At 35.0% G+C, this 27,738-nt stretch overlaps 1 protein-coding gene across 3 annotated transcripts in view; it reads right to left on the bottom strand.

Annotated features, from left to right (window-relative positions):
- Nucleotides 1-27,738, bottom strand: part of KCNH7 (potassium voltage-gated channel subfamily H member 7) — a 205,711-nt gene that overhangs the window by 69,480 nt on the left and 108,493 nt on the right. For 2 of the 3 annotated variants that reach the window (XM_074548600.1, XM_074548599.1), the window contains exons 3-4: nt 10,902-11,057; nt 2,990-3,022 (exon numbers count right to left, since the gene is read on the bottom strand). In XM_074548600.1, the coding sequence (XP_074404701.1) occupies nt 2,990-3,022; nt 10,902-11,057 (189 nt within the window). The remainder of the gene's footprint in view (nt 1-2,989; nt 3,023-10,901; nt 11,058-27,738) is intronic. The other variant, XM_074548601.1, reaches the window with a different exon arrangement.

Below are 27,738 nucleotides of genomic sequence, written 5' to 3'. Positions count from 1 at the left end.
AAAATTAGTTAATCTGTTGGTTGCACTTATACTCTGCGCCATCTCAGCTGTTAAAGTTTCTAAATAGTAGAACTCTGTCCAAAAATATCACTATAGGGCTCTTCTAAACTGTTTGCAGATAGAATTGTCTTCAAAGTCTCAAACACAAATCAACTTTTTTTTGTGTTTGGGAACCCTTTTTTAATTCTGTCTCATATTTTGGGAGATCAAAGGAGAAGACAGTATTCATGGAAAGAAAATGTTTAGATTAATAGTTTCAGGGAAAAAATGCAGGGAAAAATCCTATCTTGATAAGAAAAATTAATATCCTTGGTTTTCCATATGTATTGCAATAAGAAGTGCTAACATTAGCAGAAAATTGTTATTCTTAGACACTGAATACAACCATATGGAATTTTGTGTCAGGAAAAATTAATTCCCAAAGGACCTTATCAACAGCTACAATCATGATTGCAAATTTTCTGCCCCATCAATACAGGACGATTCCAGCAAAAATATCTGAACAAGGATTTCTTTTGTAACATAATACACTTGCATGGCTAGTTATTCTTGTGCCTGTTCTGTCAAAATATTTCATAAAAAGAAAAGGAAATTATATTTGGCCTGATCGTTGCATTGATATAGTGAAGGTATTCCCCAAATTTCTAGTGATGAAAATGTATATTTATATACAAGACACAGTGGCTAAGTCAGAGAAATGCCTGCAACTGAGAGAGTTTTACCTTCTCTGTAATTTCTTTAGTGGTCTCTGGGTAGTGGTAGATGCTGTGTTATGTCCCAAAGTTTGTTTAGCCCATGTCAATGGGATTCCTGCAACACTATCCCAAGCACTGAAGAAGGGTAATCCTAAGAGATGGCTGCTGAAAAATTGGGATGGCTCCTCAAAGAATTGCTCAGCCAGCTTTTGTAGCACCACTAGTAGCATTGTTATTTTCATGCTGATGCAAAGCAGTTATCCAAACCCCAGGATGTGAAAGCAAAAGGAAAAATATTGGCTGGTCTAGCTGGCAGCTAGATTTAGTGTATTTGTCTCAACCTTCTCAAGATTTAGACTTTCTAAAATCAAATCAAAGGAGCTCAAATACACAAAGGGTTTGCAGAAGGTTGTCTATGTGAGGTGTAGAAACTGTCAGAACTGTTTTCTGATGTGATATGCCACTTCTCCTAGGCTGAGAGCTTAACCAAAGTGAGCTGCTCATGTTTCTGTACAACCTGTTGTCTGTGGTAGGATGTTGAAGAAAATCAGATCTTGGATAGTTGTACAATATTGAATGACTAGTCTGGTTATAATATGAAACACATGTTGCTTTTTCAATATCTAAGACTAAAGAATAGAACATACATATCCACAATGATCAACCTATTATAAACAGATTTCCTGGACAGGGGTAGGTAAGATAGGTCAATTATGACAGATTGTCCTCCAGAGCATGGGCTAATTCCATAATACTTTTATTCTGAAACCTTCCCCAAAGAATAAGCAAAATTACTCTCACAATAGTAGCACAAGTCAGACCTTTGCTGAAATATTTTCTCATAATTGAATGTCACAGAATTCCAGGATTTAGGTTATCAGAAATATGTCACAGATAGTTATTGAATTGCTGCTCAAAGGCTTGGAAATACCATCTAGCAACTCATGTGATAATGCCTTATTTTCTGTCTGGGCACAGCAGGCCTTGGGACAAAGAATTACAGAAAGAGACAATTAGGGGTTTTTTCAGTTCTTTTTCCCAAAACGTATTGAAGTGTACTTAAGTGGATAATTTTCTTGCTCTGCTCATTAAATAATTTTTTTCAGAAGGAAAAAACAAGGCATATGCAATTATTAACATTAGAAGCTAGAACTCATAATTCTCAGACACTGAATACCCTTATATTTTTTATCCTCCGGTGTGGTCTCCTTTAATTTTGGCACTTCTTTTAGTTTTCTGTAAAATTTAAGGTTGCATGTGTCTTCTACCAGTATAAGAAACCAGCAATCTTTATGTTCTCTTGTAAGTGAGAAAGATTTTACTTTGATATCTGCACATAGGATTCTGTCAGAATATGAAAGGAAGGAAATGAAGCCTCTGACTGCTTGTGAGGCTCTGCTGTGTGTGGTTGATGAGTGAATTTAGTCAGAACAACTGAAACAGGGCGTCCCTCAAAAGTCATAATCTTGATATCCTTGAATGTTAATACTAATTGGTACATTTACATGTTTTTCTTCCACTTGTCCATAGAAATGTCATTTTACTTTATCTTACTTGTTAACCTACAGGAGTTGAAGTGCTTTTGGAAAAAAAGCTGTATGAAAAAATAATTTTTTGTCCTCTCAGAAAGAGATTTTACTTCTTGCATTTTTATTTCTTAAATATGATTAGAAGTATGAAAGAAAAAAAAAGTAAATAACTGCAATGAAATAAAAGAGCAAACTTCATAGAAAATACTATATCTAAATTATTTATTACCTAGCACAATATTTAGCTGTCTTGGTATGACTATGGTGGTTTTTTCGGCAGCTGGGAAAAAGAATTTATTCTGTCTATTAAACCAAGCTCTCAAGAAGTTCTCAGCCCTTCATCACCTTGGCTGCCAGGCTTCATAGGATAAAAAATATTGCTTTTCTCTGAGACAGGAAGCCTGAAGATGTTTTCTATGTTTTAACACTGAATTCATAAACCACTATCCATTTCTGCAATGTGTTTTGTCTCATATATTGATTGAAGTTTTTTATGCTCTGCATACTGCAACTTTCAGTAATAACAGGAAGAGAAGTACCATTAAATTTGGATTTTATATGTCATATAATTATACTAAATTTAATAGTTTACCTTTTATATCTATATTTTTGCAGAAATAAATATTCAGACAGTGAGAGCAAGAGCCATATTATGACTTGCACTCTTCTAGAAATATATAAAATGTAATGAGATCTTGAAATAATATAGCCAGAACAAAGCAATAAAAGGACTTCTGTAGACAGAATTTTAGAAGATAGATTTACCTGAAGAAGAGCCACTTGAAAGGTTGTTACCATCTGAAATACAATTAAACTAAATTTACAAAAAGCTTTTGCTTGAAACAGATTCAAAACAATAAGCAGACTATTAAGAAAAGAAGGCAGAATATCAAATTTCCACATATTTTAGAAGGAAATTCAGGTAGCTTAAATTCAATATATGTAATATGCAGAATAATTGTTCTGAAAATCCATTGACTTTTTATTTAGAAAATTTAAGAAGTATTCAATTCAAATTTAAGAAGTATTCAATTAAGACATATTTAATAATTACTAAATCAATATATGTTTCCAATTACCAAGTTTTGAAGTTAGCTAAGGTTCCAGACAGAAAACTAAAGCAGGTGTACTAATATGCCATTTCTCATGGAAAGGAACTTCTAATTAATGGTAAATTTTTTGCTTGACAATGACAATTTTATTTGGATGAAACTTACTGAAAGTTGAAGAATTCATATTTTTCGTCAGAAGGATAGACTTTATTCACTGACACTTGCTCAGAATATGAGCTTAGTTTAATTTTCCTGATAGGCCTCACTTATTTCATCTCTTCATGGCAAGAGCTCTTCAGACTATGTGTCCTTGCCAGTTGGTCTCAGGTTTTTGAAATGCCCAACTTGCCTGGATGCTTAAAACAATCAAGTAATAATGATAGGATTCTATACTTGAGAAGTAAGACATGGTGGAGGTAAACTCCCTTATTTTTATCTATGGATCTACTTTGTTTGCTTATTCTAAAGCAAGGCTTTTCAGGTTGAAGGCTATAAATAAAAAACCATATGCCTTGTAAATATCCATCTAAAATCTTCTCAAATCCATTGGAAATCTTTCCTGCTTTCTAGTAGAGTCATTTTTGGCTAAGCTTGAGATACGTTGATATTCTGATTTTTTTCCTCTTCAAGGTCAAAAACTATAATTCAATTTGGCAAGTGGACAGATGTCTTAAGCTCTCTGTGCTAATTCTTATTATGAATAATAGAGACGTGTCTCTTTCTCTCATCAGAGAAGGAAGTAAAACTCACTACCTTTATACTTTCCTGAGGGTATGTATTATAATGTGGGATGACTTCAGAAAATCATTATCTTAGCCTTCAAATTACCTCACAGAACTCCCCTGTTTTAAATGTCTTGAAAGGAACAGCTAGATAGGAGACCTGTTAAAAATTGATAAAAATGTATCATTGGAAGACCTGTGTGGCATACATAAGTTGCCTCCACTGAAAGCTACTGAAAGCTGTGTCACTCTCTTATTTTCAATCTCTTTAAGCAGAGATTGGTTTTTTTTACTGAATGTTTATACAAGACATAGCAAAATAGCTCTGTGATCGTAGCTGGGTGATGCTGTAATTTAAGCAGCTAATTACAGTACATGGAATCCAGGGAGGCTTCCTTTCTGAGCTGAGCCCCAACAGCAGCCATCATGAGGAAACAGAAGTAGAGCTATCCCACTCATAATTCTCTGCAGAAGAAGACTAAGAAAAATTATTTATCTCAGTGGCTGTTCTATTAATTTAGGCAGTTAGGCATTTGTGGAGCACTGAAGATGGTAATAGCAGAGGTTCTTCTTGTCTTTTACTGGTGATTGGCGTTTGGCCATATTTCTTTGCTAAGAGTTCAACATTGTTTCAATTTGCCTAATATTTACTGTAATTTACCTTGGAAACAAATACACATAATTGGCACTGGAGTTTTCAGAACCATGTTGCTGGTTGGCTAAATAGAAACCTCTGTCCTCCTGAACACAATTTTTCTGGACTAGCCCTCACTGAAGATGAATTTGTTTCCAGTGGTGCAGCTAAAAATAAGATCCTGAGCAAATTTCTCATTACATTTTGGGCAAAGTCAGAGGTTTACTCTTACTTATACATGCTGTATTCTGCAAGGCAAAACTGCATGCATCAAGCAGTATGCAGTATTTCATGACAACATGGCAGTCCTAATATTTCTAGGACTAAAAATATGTGTTTACCTTTCACTAAACTGCATCATTTACTTATATAGCAAAGTGCTCTGCTCAGAGGAAAGCAAATACTGTGTTTTTAAGCTAGGTGTTTTACTGGTAGGAAAATTTAAATTGCAATTGTGTTTGTTTACATCAGTGTATAGCGTGTTCTCTGCTTCTCAGATCTAATTCCATGGCTAGGGCCAGGAAAGAGGAAAACTTGCAGAAGAGTAAGCACCTTGAATAAGTTGTTTCAGAGGTTTTCTGATTATAGTTTTGGCTATTTTAAGAATATTAGTAGCCTCTTCATTTTATTTGAACCTTCTCCAAAAAAGGCTATTTTCCATTTATCGGACGCATAACAGATCCTCTCATTTCCTTCACAGAAAGAAAGCCAAGGAATTATTCTAGAGTGTCTTTATGAGGCTTATAGATTTTGAAATGATAAAATGATAAGACAATCCTGAAATATCTCTCTTTGGCAGAATGCAATTACAAGTTTAATCAAATAACTTTTAGGGCTTTCTCCCATGAGGTAATAAACATGGTGTTTGGGAACCAATATTTAACTTATAAGTTAGTAGTTCTAGCTAGTCAAACTGTTTTGAAATAAAAAGAATAAAACTTGTGATAAAGTTACCTCATCTGACTGGCTATTTTAGCCTACTGATTAATAGAAGTTGTGATCCAGACAGGACTGGATTAAATGTTAGAAAAAGCATTATCGGTCAGTAAAAAGGCAGAATGCTCTAGGTGGAGCAGAAAATGAAGACAACTCAGAATTAATTTCTGAAAGGTTTTTCTCATTGCAATCCCACAAATGGTCTCTTTTGAGTAGAAAATTGTAGCAACATTCTTCATATTGAATTCAGGATCCTCAAACTATGGATTTCTTCAGTTTGAACTGGCTGCTGATTTTCTGAGTTCAGTATATGTCATGGTTGATTTTGATATCTTGTAGTCATTAGTTTTACAGACAAGAAGTGTTTCACAGCTTTGAGGAATAGAATCGGGTGCCATGAGCAAATAGTAATTTATGCCACTACTTCTGTAAATTGCTGTAAAAACTCCTCATAAAATAATGGAGTGGATGGACATGCCACAGTGGAATGTTTGAGAGATTTGGGAATAAAACTGGACACTAAGGGTCCCTTTCCTCAATCTTTCATATAAAAGACGTATTTACACCCAGAAGTGATAGCTTAACACTTTATAATAAGGATTTTAATGAAGTTTGTACAACACACTGAATGGGAATTCATATATTATTTTGGTTAACAACTGTTACTAGTTGATAAATTTAAATTATAATTTGCTAGTGTTCAAAGAAGTTTTTTGCTAAGGTGGTATAAAATCACATCTTTTCTTCATTTAGTTCATTGTAGAAAATCTACTCAAAGCTCTGTGCTCATTTTTACAGTGAATCTAACAGAAAGGAGTTCTCTTTTACCACGAGTATCTTGCTAAATATACATTATTTATGCATTATTTCAGTTGGAGTTCAAAATTTTGTACAGCTTTGCAAATGGGTAGATTCATGAAAATTTATGAACTACATTTTTGGGAACAATTTTTTATCATTATAGTGATAATCAAGCAACTGTTAGTGTCTTAGAAGGTGTAAGAGAGAACAGTCCATAAGAACAGTTAGAGATGAGTAAAATCCATTTTTAGGGCTTATGTAGCTCAAAACTATCAGTCTTAACACTTCAATGCACTACGCAAATGTTGCTTCATTGACAGAGCAGGCATTTATGTCTTCAAATGTTCCACATGAAGTGGAGTAAAGTTATTAAATGCTTTCATCTTTGGGTATAGATGTTAATTTCCGGAACTCTAAAATGTTTATATGATCAAAGAAAAGGCAACACAAAAGCCAAGCAAACTTATCAGAAAATAACTGAAGTAATAAAAAGTAGAATTCTCAAATACGGAAATGAGACAAAGCTTAGAAAGACTGAATGATGAATGGGCATCTCTAGCAGAAATCAGTTTCTCTAAGTTTCTCCTTAAGTGCGCATTGTACAAATATATTCTTACTGGAAAAGAGGATGTTATCCAGTTGTGGGGTAAGTAAGAACAGACAAAATTTCTACATGTCTCTGAACACAAAGATGGAACAGGGGTAGTATTAAATTAAGTTTGATTAGAAGTTTAAAAGAAAAGATGTGGTGAAAGTTTTGGGCTATACGAACAAAGTTTTGCTAGGGAACTGGCATACACTGGAAAATAGAATTGCTGCAAACTGCAAAAACAAAACAGAAAAGAGTGAAAAATCAGTTGGCTGTGATTTTTTTACAGGGGAAGTGCATGCTAAGATCTTCTGAAATTTCACTATTTGGTTATGCAAAAACTGTTCCAGCTGCCAATGAGAACTGGTGATAAATTCTTGCCAGCAAATATAAGGGGAAGAAAAGGACCAACTGAAAGAACTTTTACACTGCTATTGTGAAGCCACTATCTTCACTTTTCACACTCCTGTCTATTCAGACATTTGCTGCATATAAGATAGGAACTCTCGAGCACCAGATGAAAAAGAATTCTATTTATACTCAAATGTGCTCATCAAACTCCTGCAATATACCTTTTCTTTTTAATCTATTATTATCATCATCTGCCAAGCCCAGTGCTGAATCAGAACCTAACTGTGTTAGCCATCATCCTGGCACATAACAAAAGACAGGATCCTTGTACTAGAGAGCTTACAAACACTGTTGGAAATATCTGTCAGTGTTCAGCTGATAAATTTTTAAATTTTTGCCTATCTAGAGCTAAATGCAGTCATTGAGCTAAACCTAAAAAATGCTACTTGTCTTCCATAGGTCTTAATTTTTTCAGAGGGTCCTCAGACCTTAAACAGATTAAAATCCCTATTTTCTTCACAGCATGAGATGCTTCTTTATTACATTGAATTATGTTATACAGAATCACAGAATGTTCTGAAATGGAAGTATCACTGAGTCTAACTCCTAAGTGAATGACCCATACAGGGATCAACAACCATCCACAACCTCGATGTTATTAGCACTCTGCTGCAATCAACCGAGCTCACCTCAGTGGCAATTTCTGTCATGAGAAACCCTATGGAAAGTGGTAGCATTCAAAACTGTTGGCTGCAGCTTGCAGAATAGATGCTTTTAGAAAAAAGGAAAGGCTTTTCAAAGTTACACTTGATAAATTTGATCAACTCTTGATTAATCCATTAGAGGAAATCCATTAGAGGAAGGATGAGAATATGAAAAGTTATCTTATTTTCTAGGGACTGGAAAATAGCTGCAATCTATTTGCTCCCTAATAACTTTTACTTCTTTCCTGCAACCTGACTCAGTCATTTTTTTTCTTTTTTTTTCTCCCCTCTCATGTTGAAAAGGCATTCTAATTTGAGAAATCTCAATCTAAGGAGCTCTGGAAAGAAATCTCTCATGATATGTGTGCTTCTGGGTAGTAGATGTTAATGTAATCTGAAATCTTTTGTCTTTTGTCATTAGCTGTTGCTTTTCCTGGTTGTCAGAGATGCATTGCACTTGCTATGTTTCTGGTTCCCTCTCTATTTTTATTCTCTAAATTGGTTGCTGGCATTTGAAGGGATTTTGTTGCTCCCCCCTCCCCCTGAACCAGTACCTATTACTGTCCATTTTGTATGTGATCCAGTGAAAAGAGATCACCTGATTTACCTGTTTTAAATAAAGTATGGTGATGAAAAACTATCTCCTGGAGAATCTGCTGTGTACCTTTCTTACGCTGGGAACACGACTTTAAAAGTATGTTTTCACTGGTAAACAATCCACCTTTTTTGACTTTTTTTTCTGGCTTACTGGTCTCTCTCTGCCTTTTCTGTATCTCAAGGCTTTTTTCTGTTTTAGTTTAAAACAGCTATTGAACTGTACACAATATCTTGCAGTTATTTCTGGATGTTTTGCATAGCTTGGCCTCTTTCTTGCCAAGAGGAATTTTTGGCTATGTAGCATATTTTGTATCCCCATCCATCCCATCCGGCCCACATAACAGTCTGCTCTGAAACCATAAGCAACTCGGGAGAAGACGAAGCAGCCATGTGCCTGCTCTAGTTTCTGCCAGTTTCTGGCATCTGGCTGTATCCACCAGCAGGAAAATGGTTCAAGTCACCTTTCCTTGCCTACTTTTGCACCTTGATCTCTCTCTGAGAGAGATCAGTTATGTACTGAGCTCGGAGGTCTGCTTATTTTTTTCAAGAACTCTCAGCCAGGAAATCCCCTGTGTACGTGAGGTGTAAATACCATAAAACAAGAGAAGAATGTTTTGACGAAGTGAGGGTATTTTTTGCAGATTTCCTCTTTAGTGGCTTTTCACATTAAAATGCGTCAAGTGATAACACTTGAAAGGGTACTGTGATGTGTCACAGATATGAGAACAAAATGTTCTTTTTCAAGACATGAAGCTCTGTTTTTTCTACCCAATTGGTATTTTACCTTCTATTTTGTCCATAAAACCAAAGTAAGCATGGCCAAGCTGAACAATTTTATCTATGTTATAAAATTGCCTTTTAAATAAAGGAAGGAAGATGTTTCAATCTCAAAAAAACATGGTATACTAAAACATAACCAGAATATGGGTAGGGTTTACGTAATGTATTTATAATAATTTTTTTCTGATGTAATTTTTAAATTTTTCTGATACTCCTTAATAGGATTTTAACAGTATCATTAGCAGAAAAAAAGTGTTATCTTGGTATCCCAAAAAAATCCCAACAAAAGCTGCCGTATTGGTTATTAAAAAGCCGCCACCTCAATGCAAAACAGAATAAACAAAGAAAGCATAAAAGCACAAGGCTTTAAATATGTTCTGTATAGACTATTTACAAAGGCTTTTTTAAAAATTTAATATTTGGGGAACAAGGATTATTTGCAGGCTGCAAGGTTCCAGTAATGGAAATTTCCTTTGCTACATTCTTATACACCCTGTCATTGTAGGTTTCTATGGATGCTTCAGACACTGTGTTTGTATCAAGAAAGTTCTCTCCTTGCTTCTCACAGTGAGAATTGTACCAGTCTTTATTTCTTAAATAGAGAATTCTGAAGTGTTGATTTAACAATTAGAATACTTATGTTTCTTTATTGTACTAATGTTAAAGATTATCTCACTGTGAAAAGGTATTTTCCAAGTGTTAATGCTCACTGTTAGAGCATGCTGTGCTTGACTAAGAGCTTGTACATGCTCTGTGTACAGATGTGTTCTCGCAGCTCTTGTAGTAAGAGTAGATTACGTGAGTGGCGACGTAAAGCAGAAGGATTGTGTGCTGTTGCTGAACACAGTGAAGGTCAGCAAACGAGCACATGTTCTGCAGATAGTGGGGCAGAAAGCTACACAGTGCAATTGTATAAGAAGTGGACATTTATGTTGAGTTGTCTGATTTTGACAACACTTATGCTCCAGAGTGGAATGAAAGCAAAAGCATTTCCTGCGTATCCACCCATCTACCCTCCATCTTCCAAGTCAATCTAAATACTTCAGTTTGATAAAATCAGAATATTTAATTATGTTTTAACTGATATATTTTCTTATCACATTTCACCAACTATTAATCAAATGACACCATTTTAAAAAATAAAATATAATATAATTATTCAATTTCAAATAAGCTAAGATGAAATATCTGGGCTATATCACAATGCTTTGTTAAGTTTTCCATTTGTAATTGATTTTTGTGAGGGATAATGCATTTCTGTGAAAGATTCTAGTTTTTATGAAGTTATTTGTCCTAGTACTATTCACGAGATCTAGGCTGTTAGTACTACCAAAGATCTGATAGATTATTCTACTGTCATCTTGTAGTAGGTTTGCTACATTTAGCTTCTTATGATTTTGGATTATTGAGTCAGTCAGTGGGATTGCATCCTTTGCTAACCTATTGCCCATGTTGATTATTTTGCCAGATAAAAATAGAAGTAAGCAAAAAAATTTCATTGTGTAACTTACGATTTACAAGTTTCGATGGTAATATTGGCTTGCACTTCTCAGGTGATGTCACATTCTCTTCATCTGTTACATACTCAAAATTAATAATAAACATCATTGCTACTCCCTCTTGATTTTTCACTGGAATTATGTGGGTGTTGCAAATGAAGGTAGATCCTGCAGATGGATTAAAAAAAGAGAACAATATATAAATGGAAGGAAACATAATTTTTTTTCACTTCAGTAAGTCTAGTTACACAAAGAGACAGTGAAGAGTATTTATTTGAATTCAATAATTGAGCATCAAACATATTATTCTTTGATTTAAACAGTAATGTTTTCATAGAAAGAAATACCACTGTTCATAAATTCTTGGAACCTTACCTTTACCAAAAAGCATCTCCTTTGAAATGCCAACTTTACTTTTTGGTTTCTTTTGTTCACTGGAAGTGCCTATATAGATGGACTTGTAATATGGAGACATTTAAACACCAAAAGTAGAAAACTGAACACTGTTCCAACCACAGTCCTTGCGAAGAAAGCAGATCCTGATTCTTCTAAATGTTGAACATTCTTCAAGCATTTGGTTCTATTACACAGGATGAGTCATGCATTAAGTATTTATGGATGTAAATATACCAGTATTCTTATTTTAGCTCTCAGTCTTTTGGGGACATTGGAGAAATGCTTAGACTTGTGTTAAAAATTTTATTTGTTAGTTGTTTTATACTTCATCACAAATATCTTCTAAACTGTGCTAATAATTTTCAATAATTTTCAGAAGGGTTTGAATTAAGTGTTATATACAATTTGAAATATAAATTCAAAAATACCCTAGATTTCACATGTGTGAAGCATACTCTGCCTATACTAAAAGTAGTAGAGAGTGTAAACTTTCAATCCCTCTGGTGCCCTGAATGTTCTTGTTTAAAAACCTAATTACAGATTTAAGGAGTTCTTTGTGTTAACTCTTCCACTAAGGCTTTAGAAGTTTCAGTTGACAAGGTCATTAGTCATGATTTAATTCTTTCTATTAATGTTACAGAACATAGAGGTTCCAAAAATAATGCGATTGCTGTAAGCAATACAATAATGTGCTAAAAACTTCATGCAGACACAACTGTGAGACGGGGTCTTTCTATGATAACTAGCGACTGGTTTATTGTACATCATCTGCAATTTAGGCACTCAAATGCAGTAATCACTGAAACTTGACAGCCTGTGCAGCTTGACAAAAACAGATCTTGATCTAGATTGTACACGAGTTTTTTTTGTTTGTTTGTTTCCATTGAGGAGAGAGATAGTATAATTTATATCATTACAACCAAGACCAGATTCTGGCCTCTAATATTTAATGCAGTACTTGCCATAATGTGGTATATATGGCAATTCGAGTTATGCATAAAATTGACATGCTGGCCTTTCAAGTTTTGCAGCTGTAACTTCCATCCATTTAATAAAACAGTTAAGCTGTGGCACTTGCCACAGTTTCCATGGTTACAAGCTCAATGTCTTTAGTAAACAGAAAATAAGCAATTTAAGACCGTTCCATTAGAGCTAAAAATAGAAATGCTGCAGGCCAACCATTGCAACATAGACTGGTTAAACAGAGGGGCTGGAGAGAATTCAGAATAATCTTTGTGATTTTAGTTAACAAATAAAATACATACCAAGTTCAAAAAGTCAAAATTATATTTATTGATTTACTTGGAAGGAAATTATATGTACGGTTTTGACATGAAAATTTATAGGCTGAGCAGGTATCCCCCAATATCTGGAGGGGGGGCTTGGCTGAGGCGTGCATGGCTTTGAATAACACTGCAGTGGATCAAAGGTTTGTCAGAATTTGCAAAGGATGATGATAAGGACACTTTAAAAACTTTTCTGCTTTTGAAGGCAAGGGTGTTTCAGCTTTTGAAATGCTTCCCACAGTGCTAAGTAATGACACTATTTCCCATTTGTGTAGAACATTCCTCCGTAAAGAATTCACAAACCTCATTTGTACTGTATCTAGGGATTTGCATCTCTGGGGAGATGCAGGAGTTGTTTAACAGTCCACAGCTTAAGAACATGGCAAAAAGAGCAGATGATTGAAAATTTAAGCTGTATGTAGATATATTTCAGGAACAAAATACAGGAAAATATAGTTCATGTGGGGTTTAATTTAACATGGTTCCTTTGAAGACCAAATACGCCACAGACTAGGCAAGTCCACTGTAGTTCATTAGTCTGAATTTTTCCAAGAAACCCAGGCTTTTTAAGAGTTCATTAGTCTGAATTTTTCCAAGAAACCCAGGCTTTTTAAGAGGAAAGGAATATTTACATTTTTTGTAATACTGAAAGTGGAATGCTGAAGTTAACCAAAATATGTGTCACAGACACTGTTCCTGACATTGTTAGTGTTTTTCTTTAGTACAGCCACTTCTATGTGCTATACACTTCTCAGTATCTAATTCTGTTAAACGGACAATAAGGAAATACAAAAATCAAAATAGCAAGAATATTCTAACATGATTTAAAAAGAAGAGATGGGTACAAAGAAATAACATTGACAAACCCAAAAGATAAGCTTTGAGTTGTTAGAGTTGATAGCAATAAAGAAATAATAATAAGATTGTTTAGAAACAATCTTATTCAGTATTTGCAGTCTGGCATCCCACTGCTCTTCATTGCACTCAGCATGTTTTTCCTGTGTTGTCTCTATGCTGAATATTTCAAAAGTAATACATGCTTCCAACTGAGCAATAAAAATGGTAATGTAGTTTTTGGAATTTGCATTTCTTATCTAACAGCACCGGGCAAGTGGATGATTCAATGAGAACAACTAAGAAAAAAATACCTTCCTAATTAATAAATTCAATAGCCAGCAATATATCTGAATTTTCTCATGATTACTCCTGAGGAGAAATCATGAAATATACCTGTTTTGCTCTCTTGTTATCATCATTGGAGATGATAGAGAACAAGTTAGACATTTTCTTATCAGCTTGAATTCCATGGTTATAGGGACTTGTTTACTTTTATTTAAGACATTGCAAAGCCCACTGTTTCACCTAGTTAAATTAGTGGAAAAAGAATCATATGGGAAGAACAGATTTCACTCCCCTACTTGCTGGATGGATGTGATGTATGATTCCATGGTTATGTATTCAATAGTATGATTTCACAAGACCACACAGCCTTGTGTGAAACAAGTAATTACTAAAATGCATACACAAATGACAATAAATATTTCAGAAATAACGATGTAGGGTATAGTAGAGTTATAGAAGGATCTATCGCACCATTTGAGCAATTCTGATGAAGGAAAACCAATATATCTATCTGTCTGCATGGTGTTCAAAGCTGACTTGCTTCAGAAGATCAGTACAAGGCAGGCAAATCAAGTCAATTAATCTGGTTCATAACCATTTTTTACATTTTCAGTGATCTTGTATGGAAGAATTTTGGGCAGATTTTTATCAGACTGCATCTTCTAGATACAACTGCATTCATTTATTAGAATTTTGGTAGTTCCACTCATAAACAATTTGGAGAAGACAGTGCAGCTAATACAACAGTGAAGACACTCCAAATTCTCATATGAAAAACTCTGACAAGTAAACTTTGAAAAATGAAAAACCCAAACAATTAATTCAATTCAGTCTTCCTGGGAACAAAATCTTCACAGGCCATTTTATAAGCCAAGCTCAAAGGATCTCTGAAAAATGAGGCATTTAGGTAATTGTCCTAATTCTGCAGAATTGCCATGGTTCACACAACAAGAACTTTTCAAAATTCATCATGGTTCTACAGGATGGCTCTGGAATCCTCTTGCCCTGAATGGGTTTTACAGGTGCTATCTGCATTTCACCATATAAAAATTTAGACTCCTGCACTCAGTACAAATTTGAGGACAGCCTCAAGAAGGCGGAGACTGGTTTCAATATATTTTGGAACCAATCTTGGCTCTGTCTGCCATAGAATTTATGACTTCTCAGATATTTTTTGTTACTAGAGCTGCTGTAGACAACTGACTAGGGCGATAGAAAGAAAAATATTGAATGTGTCCTCTGAATGCATGTAGAAATTTCTGGGCAGAGTGACCTCATACCCAAGTTTCCTGGGATTGTGATAATTTTTTACTTCTATGACCTACCAGTCCAGTATAGGTATCTCTACAATCCACAGCCACTTCTGCTCATTTAAAACTGAAGATAACAAAGAATAAATCAAAACATAGCAAAGAAAGAGCCAACAACAGCTTGCCTACTAAACAAGACCAAACACAGTCAAAAAATAGAGGCAGAGATACTCTGCATTTCCAGATCTCGACCGTCCTGTTTCCTGTTTGCCAGACAGCTCTGAATGAAACATGTCTGCAGACCACAATTTTATGGTAATACAGGGACAAGAGAAAGATACTGGATATTCTTTGCACTTTTATAAAATAATCACTCTTTTTATTTTGGAAATAAATACCCTCCAGTTCCCTCAAAAGGATTCTCACTTTGTCATCAAAACAAATGCTCAAAATGCCTTCTCTCAGACGCATAAACTTAAAACTACAAAGTATAGTAGAAATGCAATTAAATATATTTCATATTCGATTGTGTATTCAGCTTTGTCTTAATTCTATCACCATTTTATTGAAACGGGGCACAGAAAAGTCCACATAGTTCCTGTTTTGTTAGTAATGTAGTGAAATGTTGTTTTCATAGATTCTTTTTTGACTAGTTATTGTGAAATTATTAGAGTGTGATAGCTATTATAATGCATAGAAACTTATATTGCTGTGTTAAGCAATGTTGACTTCTGTAAATGCAAAGAATGCTATGCATTCCAAAACATAACCAATCTTATTTTGCTATCCTATGTCCATGTTTATAGCCTTCTTTGTCCTTTCATCATAGCATGGCTTTTGGGTTTTGCCCAGTGTTAATAAGAACTACTCTGGGGAAAGAAAAGAGAGATAATCTGAGGGTGAGTTAATGTGGAAGATCAGAAAACCTTCTCTGTCTTTGCCTGTTCATAATGTAATCTTCATCTTTGGGATGAGGAGCCAAAGCATGGCTTTCTACTGACACCTAGACTTCACAAATTCAATATCCTCTTCCTTCCTAATGGCCAAAAAATGCCATCACTTTCTACTTCTTTCAGCATGGGAATGGTCTTGGAAAAGTGTAATACTTTTCTAGGCAGAACATAAAGGGAATTTAATGAAATTAAATTTATGTGCTAGTCTTGGAAAAGGAGATACTGTCCTGCTTTGTGCAGACATTCAGGAAGTCTGAGACGGGGAGCTTTATCCACCATGCTCAGCATACAAGTAGTAACAAGCCCCTTAGGACCATATGAAATGCAGTTAATGAAAGTCTTGTTCTCTAGCCTAAACTGCTGTTTATAATCCATTTTGTCACTAAATGCTGGCAGATAAAGGACATAGACAAGCTTTTAATATGGAGTGAGGAAGAGTCACAGGAACTGTGAGGTAGAGCAATTACTTGGAAGGCAAGGTGGGAAGGGAGATACAATATCTTGTGAAATAAAGCTGCTGCTTGCACAGAGCTGCTAAGATTTTAACATTCCTGAAATGCCCTAAAAATTGGGAGAATATTCATATTTTATACAGCTTTGTGTGAGATGTAATTCTAGCTTTGTTTCCTGCTGTTCCATAGCTACTTTCAGCCAAACTTTAGAAAAATTAATAGAAGCCAAAACCTTTGTTTTTCCAATGTGTTGTCAAGGTTCTAGTAAAATTTTAAAGACTTCTTTTAGAAAATAAATACTGTGAATGGTGCAGAAGAATGCACCTGAAATTGACTGGTTGTAATTTATTAATGAGACCAGTATAGCAAATCATTTTTTATTCTTGAAAGATTACAGACAAAGAAAAAGAAATTGAAAGAAAAACAGTGCCCAGGGAATATTTGCTCTGCTTTGTGTGGTTTTTGTGACTTATTCGTGAAGAAAGTTCTTTCTTTTATGCTTAAAATTCAGAAGCCTATTTACCCCCACTTTGAAGTCCACTCTAAGCAAACACTGTGCTAGGTGATGTTTAGTTGGCATTTAAGGACAATTGCACTGGGGATGTCTATTGAATATTCAAGCAAAGCCAGTTTGTCAAATAATGAGGCATGATGTGTGTTGTGATGTGAGGACTCAACATGACCAATCAAGGACTGAAAATCCAATTCTTTCTCTTTCTATTCAAGCATAAGCCAGGAAAAATGCAGTATGTCATAAGGAATATTGTTTTAAACAATGCAAACTTACATGCTCTTTCTAAAATTATGCTAAGAAGTCTATTCCTGTAATGCTGTGTTGGAAAGAGTCATGCAAAATTTCACATGGTTTTATGTTAAAGGGCTCCTTTAACAGCAAATACCTTTGCAAATCTATTTTTATGTAAACTAAAACTAGAATTTATTAACAGATTTTCACAGCTTAGTCTTCTTGTTTATACAATACAAACGAGTGGAAGAAGGACTGAATCTGCCCTGAGAATATTTCCCAGCACTTTGTGATGTAGAACTATGTCTCTGGAGACAGATACCACATAATTACTTGTTCAATTCAGTAACAAACCCATGAGAAAGATATTGGACAAACGCTTTTGTCTGTTTGTACCTGCAGCTTTTTGAATCTTTGCAATTGATGTAATTTATTTAGACCTTTCGAGACATCTGATTTGTAAATACCCCATTTAAATTTTGTCACAACTTTGGCTTATAGGAAAGAATTACCTTTGGATGCTCCTTTCTTTCCTGCCCATCATTTGTTTTGTAGCTGCACACATAAGGAATAGAAGAAAACGTGATGCTAAGACTAAAGATGACTATATTGCTAAGACTAAAGATGACTATATTGGTAGCCACAAAAAGCATCCAATTGGTAGTACTGGTGTAATGGTGTTATTGGTGTGTGTGTATATATATATATATATATATATATATATATATGTATGTATGTATATATATATGTATATATATACTGGTAATTGGTGGTACTGGTACAATTTTACTTTCTTCTAAAGGTGTTAAGACTGAAACATGAAAAGGATTTTAATCAAACCAGCATTAAAAATGAATGAAGAAATTAAGGATAACTCAAAGAAACTCTTGATCCCATTTTCAAATTTGAATTAGTAGATAGCAGCCCCATAATATTAAACTGTGTCTCATAAATTTCCATACAGAACTTTGGGCAATGGGTTATACAATTCTCTTTATCTTTCAACTGTATCTTCTGAGCTGTATGTCACCATTTTCCAATTCCATCTGACTGAAAATTAGCCGCCATGAGTGGCAAGGATGGGAAATTCACATGCTTCCTATATCTGTGTGATTGTCTATTCTGAAAGACTCAATGCAGAGAACAATTAAAAATAGATGTTAGATTGAAATGTATTGTATCCCTTTTCAATTGAATAGCTATGTTTAAGGGGGATGGGTAGAGACAAGAAGAATGTATTTGGCTGACATTTTTTAGGGACCTTACAGTGATTAAATGAGACCTACTTCCTCTGACATTTCACTCCACCCTCCTTAGCAAATATTCATTCTGTCACTGAAATTGTTGCTGATACTAAGATTTGATTTATAGGACCATTTAGATTTTGTAAGGTATTAAGTTACACTGTTTAAAGGTGAGGGAAGAATTGTTAAAGTAATAAACTAAGAAAAAAATTGACCTCTGGAAACTGTGGACATGTTCATTACTGGACTGGCAAATATGAATATCTTACTTGCTTTCCTTTTAATCCCATTTGTAATATAATATAAATTGACAGATAAATACTGTTCAAGAAATGCTCATTCCAGCATTTCTTAGGCTACTGGGTTGCTAAAATTGTTGCTAACATCCTAATTATAATATCTACACCTACACTAATAAGCTATAGTGATTAATTGAAATGTTGAAAACATTTTGTATGGGAGGAAAATTTCCTGCTTTGTTATTTAAGCTTATCTATAAACATGTACAGAAGATACAGAGCAGTTAAATATTTGGCAAGGAAAGAAAAAATGAAATTAAGTGAAAAATACATAAGCAGTGACATATGCATAAAGAAAAGACCAACAAAAAAAGCATAGAGTGAAAAATGTTGAAAACTGTACATGGAAGGTAAAGATTTGTTGAGATTCCAGGCTGCCTGTAGAATAACTCTATTGAAATCACAGCTGGGCCAGAAATTGCAAGTTAGGCTTTCTTCTTTCTGACTCTGCTCACCTTAAAAACTACATTTGAGTTTTGTCAGAGGGGTTTTGTCAGGAGCTTAGAATGAAGTCAGGAGGCCTGGTTCTGACAGCCAGTCTTGAACACAAACTGTTCTTTCTCAGAGGTGCACTCTTTGTACATACATAGTGGGGGGAAAGCTGGATCTGAAATAGTTTTCTGGATGAGTTCTCATTACTGGAAGTTTGGAAAGAGGGTATGCAAAAACATGAGTGACACTTGGAATTTTCCAGCCCCTAAACCTAATCTAAAATCTCTTACATGTTGTCTTTTTCTTCCAAAAGTATGTAGTGTTACTTTTAAAAAGCAATGTCTCTGAGTCGTTAATGGGGATATTTCTGTCTCTGCATATACAGTTGAACATTTTGGGCCCAGATCCTTGCACCTGTGTAAGGTTTCTGAGTGCACTGCACACTGTATTACCTGACTAAGAAGTCAGACATGGAAGGTCAGGGCAGATTGCACAAAGGAGTACATCTATAAAAAGAACTTATTTAGTAAGCCTGTAAACGCTTTGCAAATCAATTGTCAAATAACTGAGGAAGATTTTTCATTCTTTTGTGTTGTATATGTGGAAGAAGCAAATCCAAGGCTTTGTGTCTTATTTGTTTAGTATAAATGCTTCTTTTGCAGACAACTTAATGAATTTCACAACTGAAGATTTTAACAGGGAAACATTGCAAACGGTGCTATTTTAGAAAGAAAGAAACTGAAATATTTCACTGAGAAATTTTCAAAATTAATTATTCATTCTTTTTAAAGGACAATATTAAAAAGTGATTTTTTTCTACATCACACATGATTCCTGTGAGAGAAAATTTTTTAAATGTGTGTTTTACTGAAAATATATTAAGAAGTAATTTTCAGGATTAACAGTGAATAGCAAATCCCACTTTCTCAATGGTGTGATGCACTTAAACTGAGGTCCTTTTAAAAGAAGACTTTTTTTTAGATACCACAGTGTGGATATACTTGACTAGTGTTTTTGGACTAGTCATGTCATTGGACTTCGGTCAGTACCAATTGAGAAGCGTCAGTGATGATAGATCAGATTCATCTCTAAAATTGAAGACGTGGGTTGAAAAAAACATATTTACTTGGCTCAAATAATAATAATGTGCACTATGTTTTTAGGGGTACCAATAGGCATTTGCATTAGTTTAATCAGTTTTCAATAATTTTTCAGTCTTTGTCAAGACAATTTTATTTAGGGAAGGTCATAGTAGGAATTGCATTATTCAGCAGAACTATGTGCAATTAGAATACGTTTGAAAACAACTGGACTTCATTATGAAAATGCTTTGATTTTTTTTAAATTTACATTTTCAGTAAGATTATTTAAATCATTGCACCAAACAAATACCAGAGGTATAGTTCAAGGTAAAAAACATTGGTAGGACACATTTTCTCTCACATTTTTCAACAGAAAAACAAAGAATTGCAGAATTGTAAAGCCTGTTTAAATACATTTTGTGAAAATTTCAAATTTAAATATACCTTAAACATAAATCTTTGCAAAAACAATGAGGTGAGAAATAATGGCTCTAACATCTAGTATCTTATTTTTAGTTAGTTGGCCAAGAGTTAGCAAATATTTAATTACATGTGGTAAAATTAAAGATGTCTTTTTTTTTACTTTTCCCTCTCAATTTTTCCCTATTTCCACCTCTCTAGTCCTTTTTTTTCCCCCCTAGATATTCTTTTCTAAACCCTCATTAAAAGCTATGCACCTCTGGGCATTCAACTGAGAAATGTCTTATTATGTTCATGAGAAAAGGAATCTCAGGTTTGTTGAATATTGCCCATTTTGCAGAAAATGTGCAGACTAAGACTTTTTTTGTTAAAGTAACCTCATTTATTTTCCCAAATTAAACTACATAAACTATTTTAAGAACTAACTGAATAATGTTGAAAAGCAGAATGTAACAGAAAAAAAAACCAAAAAGCCAACACCAAACCACAAAATGAAACACACAAAATCCCACCAATAACTCCATTTTTGTAATATGTTTCATTTATTCAAGGTGTTGGTCCAGAATACAATATGAAGTAAAAGAGTGATCCAGATTCTGTCCTCACTGACACTCTGCCATTTCAGGGAGAGTATGGGTTTTTTTGTAATACAGTTATTAAAATATATCAAAAAGAAGAAATCATTAAATGGTCATACAGTACGAAGGGTGATACAGAAAAACAGATCAACAGCAGGTCCCCGGAGGCAAAAGGGAAATGCTGTCATTTCTGCAAATTTTCACAAGTGCAATGTACACTCAGTTCCATTGGCCAGGTGAAAGGAGTACCTAAATATAGGTGCTTTTCTTATTGAAATCATACCCCTGGAAAATCACACTCATGGAAACATATCTTTCCTGATAGTTTCTAAGTGAATTGATCATGAGTAGGTTGAAATACACAACCCCAAGCTTGTAGAAAAAAAAATTATGTCATTGTATACAGGGCTAGATTAAAAGTCATTGTGTGCCTTACAGTGCTTTACTGCAATCCAGTAAAATGTATCTAAAGGGGAAGAACGGCCAGACACAAAATGAGGGATTCTTATTGCATGCAGTAGCTATTGTAAGGTCATGATAACAGGGACAATGTAAAAACTCTCTTCAGTGGGAAAGTCAACCCAGACATCTGGTGGAAGTAGTCACGATACTTGGATCATAAAACAAATGGATAAAACCTCCCAGGACAAAAAAGTAGTGATATTTGGGAGTTCTTTTCAACACAAAATCATGGGATTTTGAATGCATATTAATAAATGTGGTGGGAGGTCTATGTACAGAAGGTTTGTGAAACACACTAGCAAAATATTAAACTTCTTGTAAAAAGAACCTGTTTCCTGGTGCAAAATATCCAAGCCAAACATAATGTATTTTTAATTCAAGTTCTTATTAGACTGGATAAATATGAATAACTTACTGGACTAGAAATTCACGGCTGCCCTAGGGGTGGTTTTCATGACCTGATTGCAATCAGTTTAGACAAAGAACAATCTCAAGCAGCAAAATAGTGGTCCTTCTAAATGGGTAATTTTCTATGGCTGAGAAAAATGTAAGCAGAAATAATTGGGAGGAGAAGTCAGACAAATACATGAATGAAAAACTGCAATTCTTAATGAGAATGTTAAATAACTAAAGAGTAGCAGTTCAAAAGTGCTGAAGATCTTAGCAAGTCCACCTGCACTGAGTGCAAAAATAAGGGTAACAAATAGGGATTAAAAGCTATATAGTGAATGGAGAATAGAGGAAGTAAAGACACATCTGTGGAAACTGAGAGGTATGGAATGTCTCAAGTGGACAGAGGAATAATACAACTAAGAGACTAATGAGAGTAAGTGGATACTCTCATTAAGGAATACAAGAAGCAAAAAAATAGCTCCAGTAATGGGAAGAAATTCTTTACTGTGAGTGTACTGAGGTTCCATAACAGGTTGCCCAGAAAAGCAATGGATGCCCCATCCCTGGGGTGTTCAAGGCCAGGCTAGATTGGGCTCTGAGTAACCTGTTCTAGTGGAAGGTGCCCCTGCCCATGTCAGGGGGATTAGAAGGAGAATCTCTCTAAGGTCCTTTCCAACCCAAGCCTTTCTATGGATCTATGATTGTGCCAACATCCATAAAAGGGATATTGCGGTGATGAAACGACTGCATGGTAGTGAGAATGACATCAGTTGTAAGCAAAATAAGGAAGGCAACCTGTGATGTTAGATTAAATTAAGAAAGAATACCTGACAGGAATGTAATTAATGTCACACTGTGTGGTGATGCAGACATTCTTAATGGACAAGAAATCTCATTTTATATTTATATTCTTTGTATAAAAACTCCAACCAAGTAGTCATTACAGACATATGCATTTGTAAGGTAGTCTACTGATTTTTATGCAATATTCTAATAAAGTAATAGAACTAAAATTGTAAAAAAGCTCATTGCATGTTTTACAAATTGTCGGAGAGCTTCTGAAAAGTCATTAATGGAGAATGACAATTCAGTGCCAGTTTCTACTGGAAGTCCATAGAAATGACCACATAGCATTAATTTGCTTTGCAAAGATATGAAGAAAATATAAAATCCTTCTATGAAATGCATGGATGCTTCATAAACCAGTTGTGAAGTGGCTAATGATGTTCTAATGAGTCAAAATAGAAGCATTTAAATTATTCTGTAAGTGGGACATAAAATGCAAAAAATACAACATTAAATGGTAGATTTAGTCAGACAGTTAAAGAACCAGGGCATGTAGGCTGAAATGTAAAAAGATAGCTATAGCCTGGAATGTTCTGTCTCACAAAAGAAATAATAGGATAATATCTAAGAATGGTGAACAGAGCCTGAATAAAAAAATAGAATAAGAAGTCAACCTTTCCCTATATATATGGCACTTAGGGGACTAAAACTGGATTGCTGCATACATTTTCTGGCATCTGAATTCTAAAAGTCCATTGAAAAAATGGAAGGGGGCATAAAAATGACCAGAGGAATAGCATTCTTCAGAATGGTGCCACTGACATCTTTGAGATGTCAATCTTTGTTGTTTAGTGAAAAGTGGTTTGAGAAGTGACTTGCATTAAAATCAGTAGCTTCATGGAAGGAGTACTGAATACTAAAGAGATGTTGAGTCTAGCAGAAAGAACCTGAACGTTTAGAAGTTAAAGCAGATAGTTCAAGCTGTGTCCTCTGGATACACAGGGTAAGAGGAAGCAGCTCTTATCTCTCTCTTTTAATTCTTAAATCAAGACTGGAAGAAACAGAAAAGTCCTTTCATTCAACAAAACCACCTATGTAACATTCATCTTCATAAAATTCTAATGTTTCTTCTCAATATCTCATTTCAATCAAGGAGGAATTTAAAGCTTCCTGTCTCAATTTTGCTCTGAATACATAGTGCTCCACACACCAAGATGCTGCTTCTGTCCATCCTGTACTTGGAATTAAAATTTCATATGCTCTCATTATTCAATTGGTAACATTTCAAAAGCTGTTCATGATTTTGTCAGATTTCAGTGTTCTGATCTAAGTAAGATGTGGAATCCCAGTGGAAGCAATGCCAAGTGACATGGGAAGAATATAGAGAATACACTTGGCACTGTAGGAAGACATTTTGTGTGGTCAAACTTCAACTGGAGGTTTGACCAGTCCTGATAGATCCCTTCCTATGCAGCATTCTGTGTTCAATGATTCCATGGGATCCCATTTGAGCATGTTTTGGCACATCCATTTGTAATTGTGGTGTAGCAGTGGATTAAATTCACAAAGCATGATTCCTAATCTCTTCCTCGCTCCTGCTCATGGACATAGCAGCAGATGGCTGTGGATGCACATGCCTGTTTTTCCCTCAGATACATCAGCAGTGCTAAGTCAGTACTCTCCAGGGCAATGTGTGTGGAGGTGCTGTGCCTGTTTTTCTCATTTTCTCCTCATCAGCAAAGGGCAGCAGCTCCCAATACTGGCCCTCCCAATAATGGTTGCTGGAGAATGTGTTTGACTGTCTGGGCTGCATTCATTGCTCAAATAGCAGCTTCCTGTCTCCTTTAGGAAAAAGGCACAGGAAGGACAGATGGTGATGCAGGGTGAAAGCACTGCCAGTGCAAAATCGTTATCATTAAATACATCTCCCCACAAATAATACATATTTATCTGTGAAAATGAAATCTCCCCTGTGAAATGTTAGAACTTTCCTTTGCAATAATTCTTTTAGAATAAAAGCTCTTTTTATCTACTAGCAACTCCACCTGATTAACTATGAGCGTAACTGTTCCTGGACATGGCAGTGGAATTTATTCTTTATTTTTGAAAGTAAATCCAGCTTAACATCCCCTAACCTTCACAGAAAGCTCATGTTCTTAGGTTGGAATCGTGCCCTTAGTATCCATACTTGATGGCTTCACATGATGTCCTGACTACCCATATGTATGTCCATCTGTTAGGCTGGCATGGTGCCCTCCCACAAGTTGCTGGACTTTGGCCCTAGGACACGGCTGAGGACTCAATGCTTACTTAAATACTTATGTGACTTCCTGTCTGCGTGGGCGTGTGCGTGTGTGTGCTGTAACCCTCCTGCTTCTAATGGACAGGATGGAAGGTATTTGCTTAATTTGCTTCAGGCAAAACAGTCTAAATGTAACCCAGAAGGACTTTAGATAGGGATGTTTTTGATCAAAAAATGGTAAGCAATTCCATGGAGTGAGTTGGATTTTCCAAGCTGGGTATGTAAATCTAAACAGTTTACTAGCAAAGCATTACTTTTTCTGAGGATGAAATGCAAATCCTACAGAGGGAAAAAAAAAAAAGTCAGTGGTAAATAGTAATTTTGAGACAGACCATTAACAGAAACAAGAATGAAGTTTTCATGTGCTAAACACTAAATGGAGGTGGGTTTAGAAAGGTATCCTTCCTGAAAGAGCCAGAATTTTGAAAGTTTTCACATAGTGTTTCATCTTGCTTATCATGATTTTGCTTTGCTAGCTTTGTTTTACAAGTTGAAAAATTGTGCTTTTCTTATCAACTGCTTCTGGGAGGCATCCAGTTCGTAGCACACATCCAGGCTCAATCCCCATAAGGAAAATGTGTAATTCCAAAGTCCTGTCTCTGCAAACCCTAGAGCTATTGACTCAGGCTCTCCTCCAGGAGGTGTTCTGCCTGCTGTATTTCCTTTCTATCACACATACATGCCTCCTCAGAGATCCTATTAGGCTGTAGATCCCTTAGCATCTCTTGTCAAATTTACTACACAGCATACACAGTTTTGACTTCTGATTTACCACTGGGACAACAGAGGAAAGGAAAAATATAGATGCCGTAGAATATTTTCTGGGGCAAAACCACTTAAAACCCAAATGGATATTTTTGCAAATGAACACAATTTTTCCTGAGATATATTTTCTAATGTTTCCTGGAAGATGAAACTTTGGTTACTGCTGACAGAAAGACTGTGCTCTGCCTCATAAACTCTTGTGGGAGGATGTGGCACATTCACCCCACTCACAAACCTTTCTGTGGGAAAATGAATGAATAACACTCAGAGTCTAAGGTCTTTTGTTTGTCATCTTGACTTTCAATTTCCTGTAACAGTCCATCAACTTTGCCTGGACATCTGTTTCAAATGCCTTACAGTAACTTGCTTAAGACATAACATGCTTCAGGTACAGTGCAAAGTGGAATTCATAACACTAAATGATGCAGCGTTCACAGCCACAGCCCACTCTTGTCAAACTGCATGTTCCATGTGCTGGTTCTTAAGACAACTTTTAGTTTGTTTAGGAATCTGTGTGAGGAATTAATTCCGCTTATAATTTTGTTCTTTTTTAAATGGGCTAAATTGTAATGAAATCCTGGCTAATAATCAAGAATAAAAATAGTTGATGCTAAGTCATCATGTATCCAGTTTTGAAAATAGCCTTTTAGCAGAAACTTGTCAAATATAAGTCAAAGCATATTTATCTCACAATAGAATTTAAACCTTGTTGATTTGGAAGTTTAATAACTCTAGACATTGGTTATCTTTCAGCTTGCTGAAATGACGACTCTTAGCAACTGAGCAATGCTTACTAGTATTTTCCAAGCATCTCCACTTTAGATTTGCTGCTTCTATTGAACATCATAAAAAGTAGGGATGTGTGACTTACATGAAACTACTTAACTCATGTAAATTAGTGCCTGGCAATAAAATAAAATAAAAATTAAGGACTTCAGTGTTTTACCTGTACAGTGCCCTTGAACTTAAACATATTGAAATAAATGCACAGCGCACATACTATACACAAAGCACTGTAAGGCCAAGATTATCTGATGCCTCCTTTTATTGTGTAACTCTCCTGTTTTCTGCTGCATTGTTCAGCTCGAATTTTTAGATTGATTTTTTTTCTTCCAAAACTCTACCTTTGTGGGAGTGTTGTGTAGAATCAGTAAGTTATTAATCATAACAAGACACGAGGGCATTTATGATGAGGAACTGGAAACAAAACTTCAACTTAACTTCAGGTATTCTGAATTATCTTCTACAGGTTATGGATGTATCTCAGGGAAAATGGTCCTAATAGGCAATAATTAAATACCCTATATGAATTACTGAATAATTTATTCATGATATGCAAGACAGAGCAGTTAAAAAGAAAAGAATAGTAAAATAATAATAAGAAACATGAGTGCAGAAAATAAGAGTCAAAACTTCACATTAGAGCTTCATCATAACATTAAAGTTTGGTAGATGAACTCCAGATTTATTTTCTTAAATGACTGAGATTACTTTATTTTTTTAAGATTTAATGAGTTGCATAGATTTTATGTCCTAATTGAGTCACCTTTACCACAAGAAATAAAAATGTGTAAATTACATTCTATTCATGTAATTTCTGACAATTTTTAAACGGTCTATTTATTGTAAGGTAATAATTTTTTAATATACACAATATGCATTTTTCTGTGGGGTGAAAGCATTACAGTCTATTGTAAGCTCATCCTTTTCAAATTGCAGTAGATAAATCTGTGGTAATCTCCTTTGCAAGTATGCCATAGAACATGTTATAAATACCACAAGAAGGGCAAAATTTACTGTGCAGTAAAGGTCAAAGTGATAAAACCAATAAAGGGTATAATGAAGCCCATTGGCTGTGATTCAGCTGGACACTTAAGTAGAT

The sequence above is a fragment of the Zonotrichia albicollis genome, chromosome 10, assembly GCF_047830755.1.
Source record: "Zonotrichia albicollis isolate bZonAlb1 chromosome 10, bZonAlb1.hap1, whole genome shotgun sequence".
Lineage (NCBI taxonomy): Eukaryota > Metazoa > Chordata > Aves > Passeriformes > Passerellidae > Zonotrichia > Zonotrichia albicollis.
This window is presented reverse-complemented; position numbering and strand designations above follow the sequence as displayed.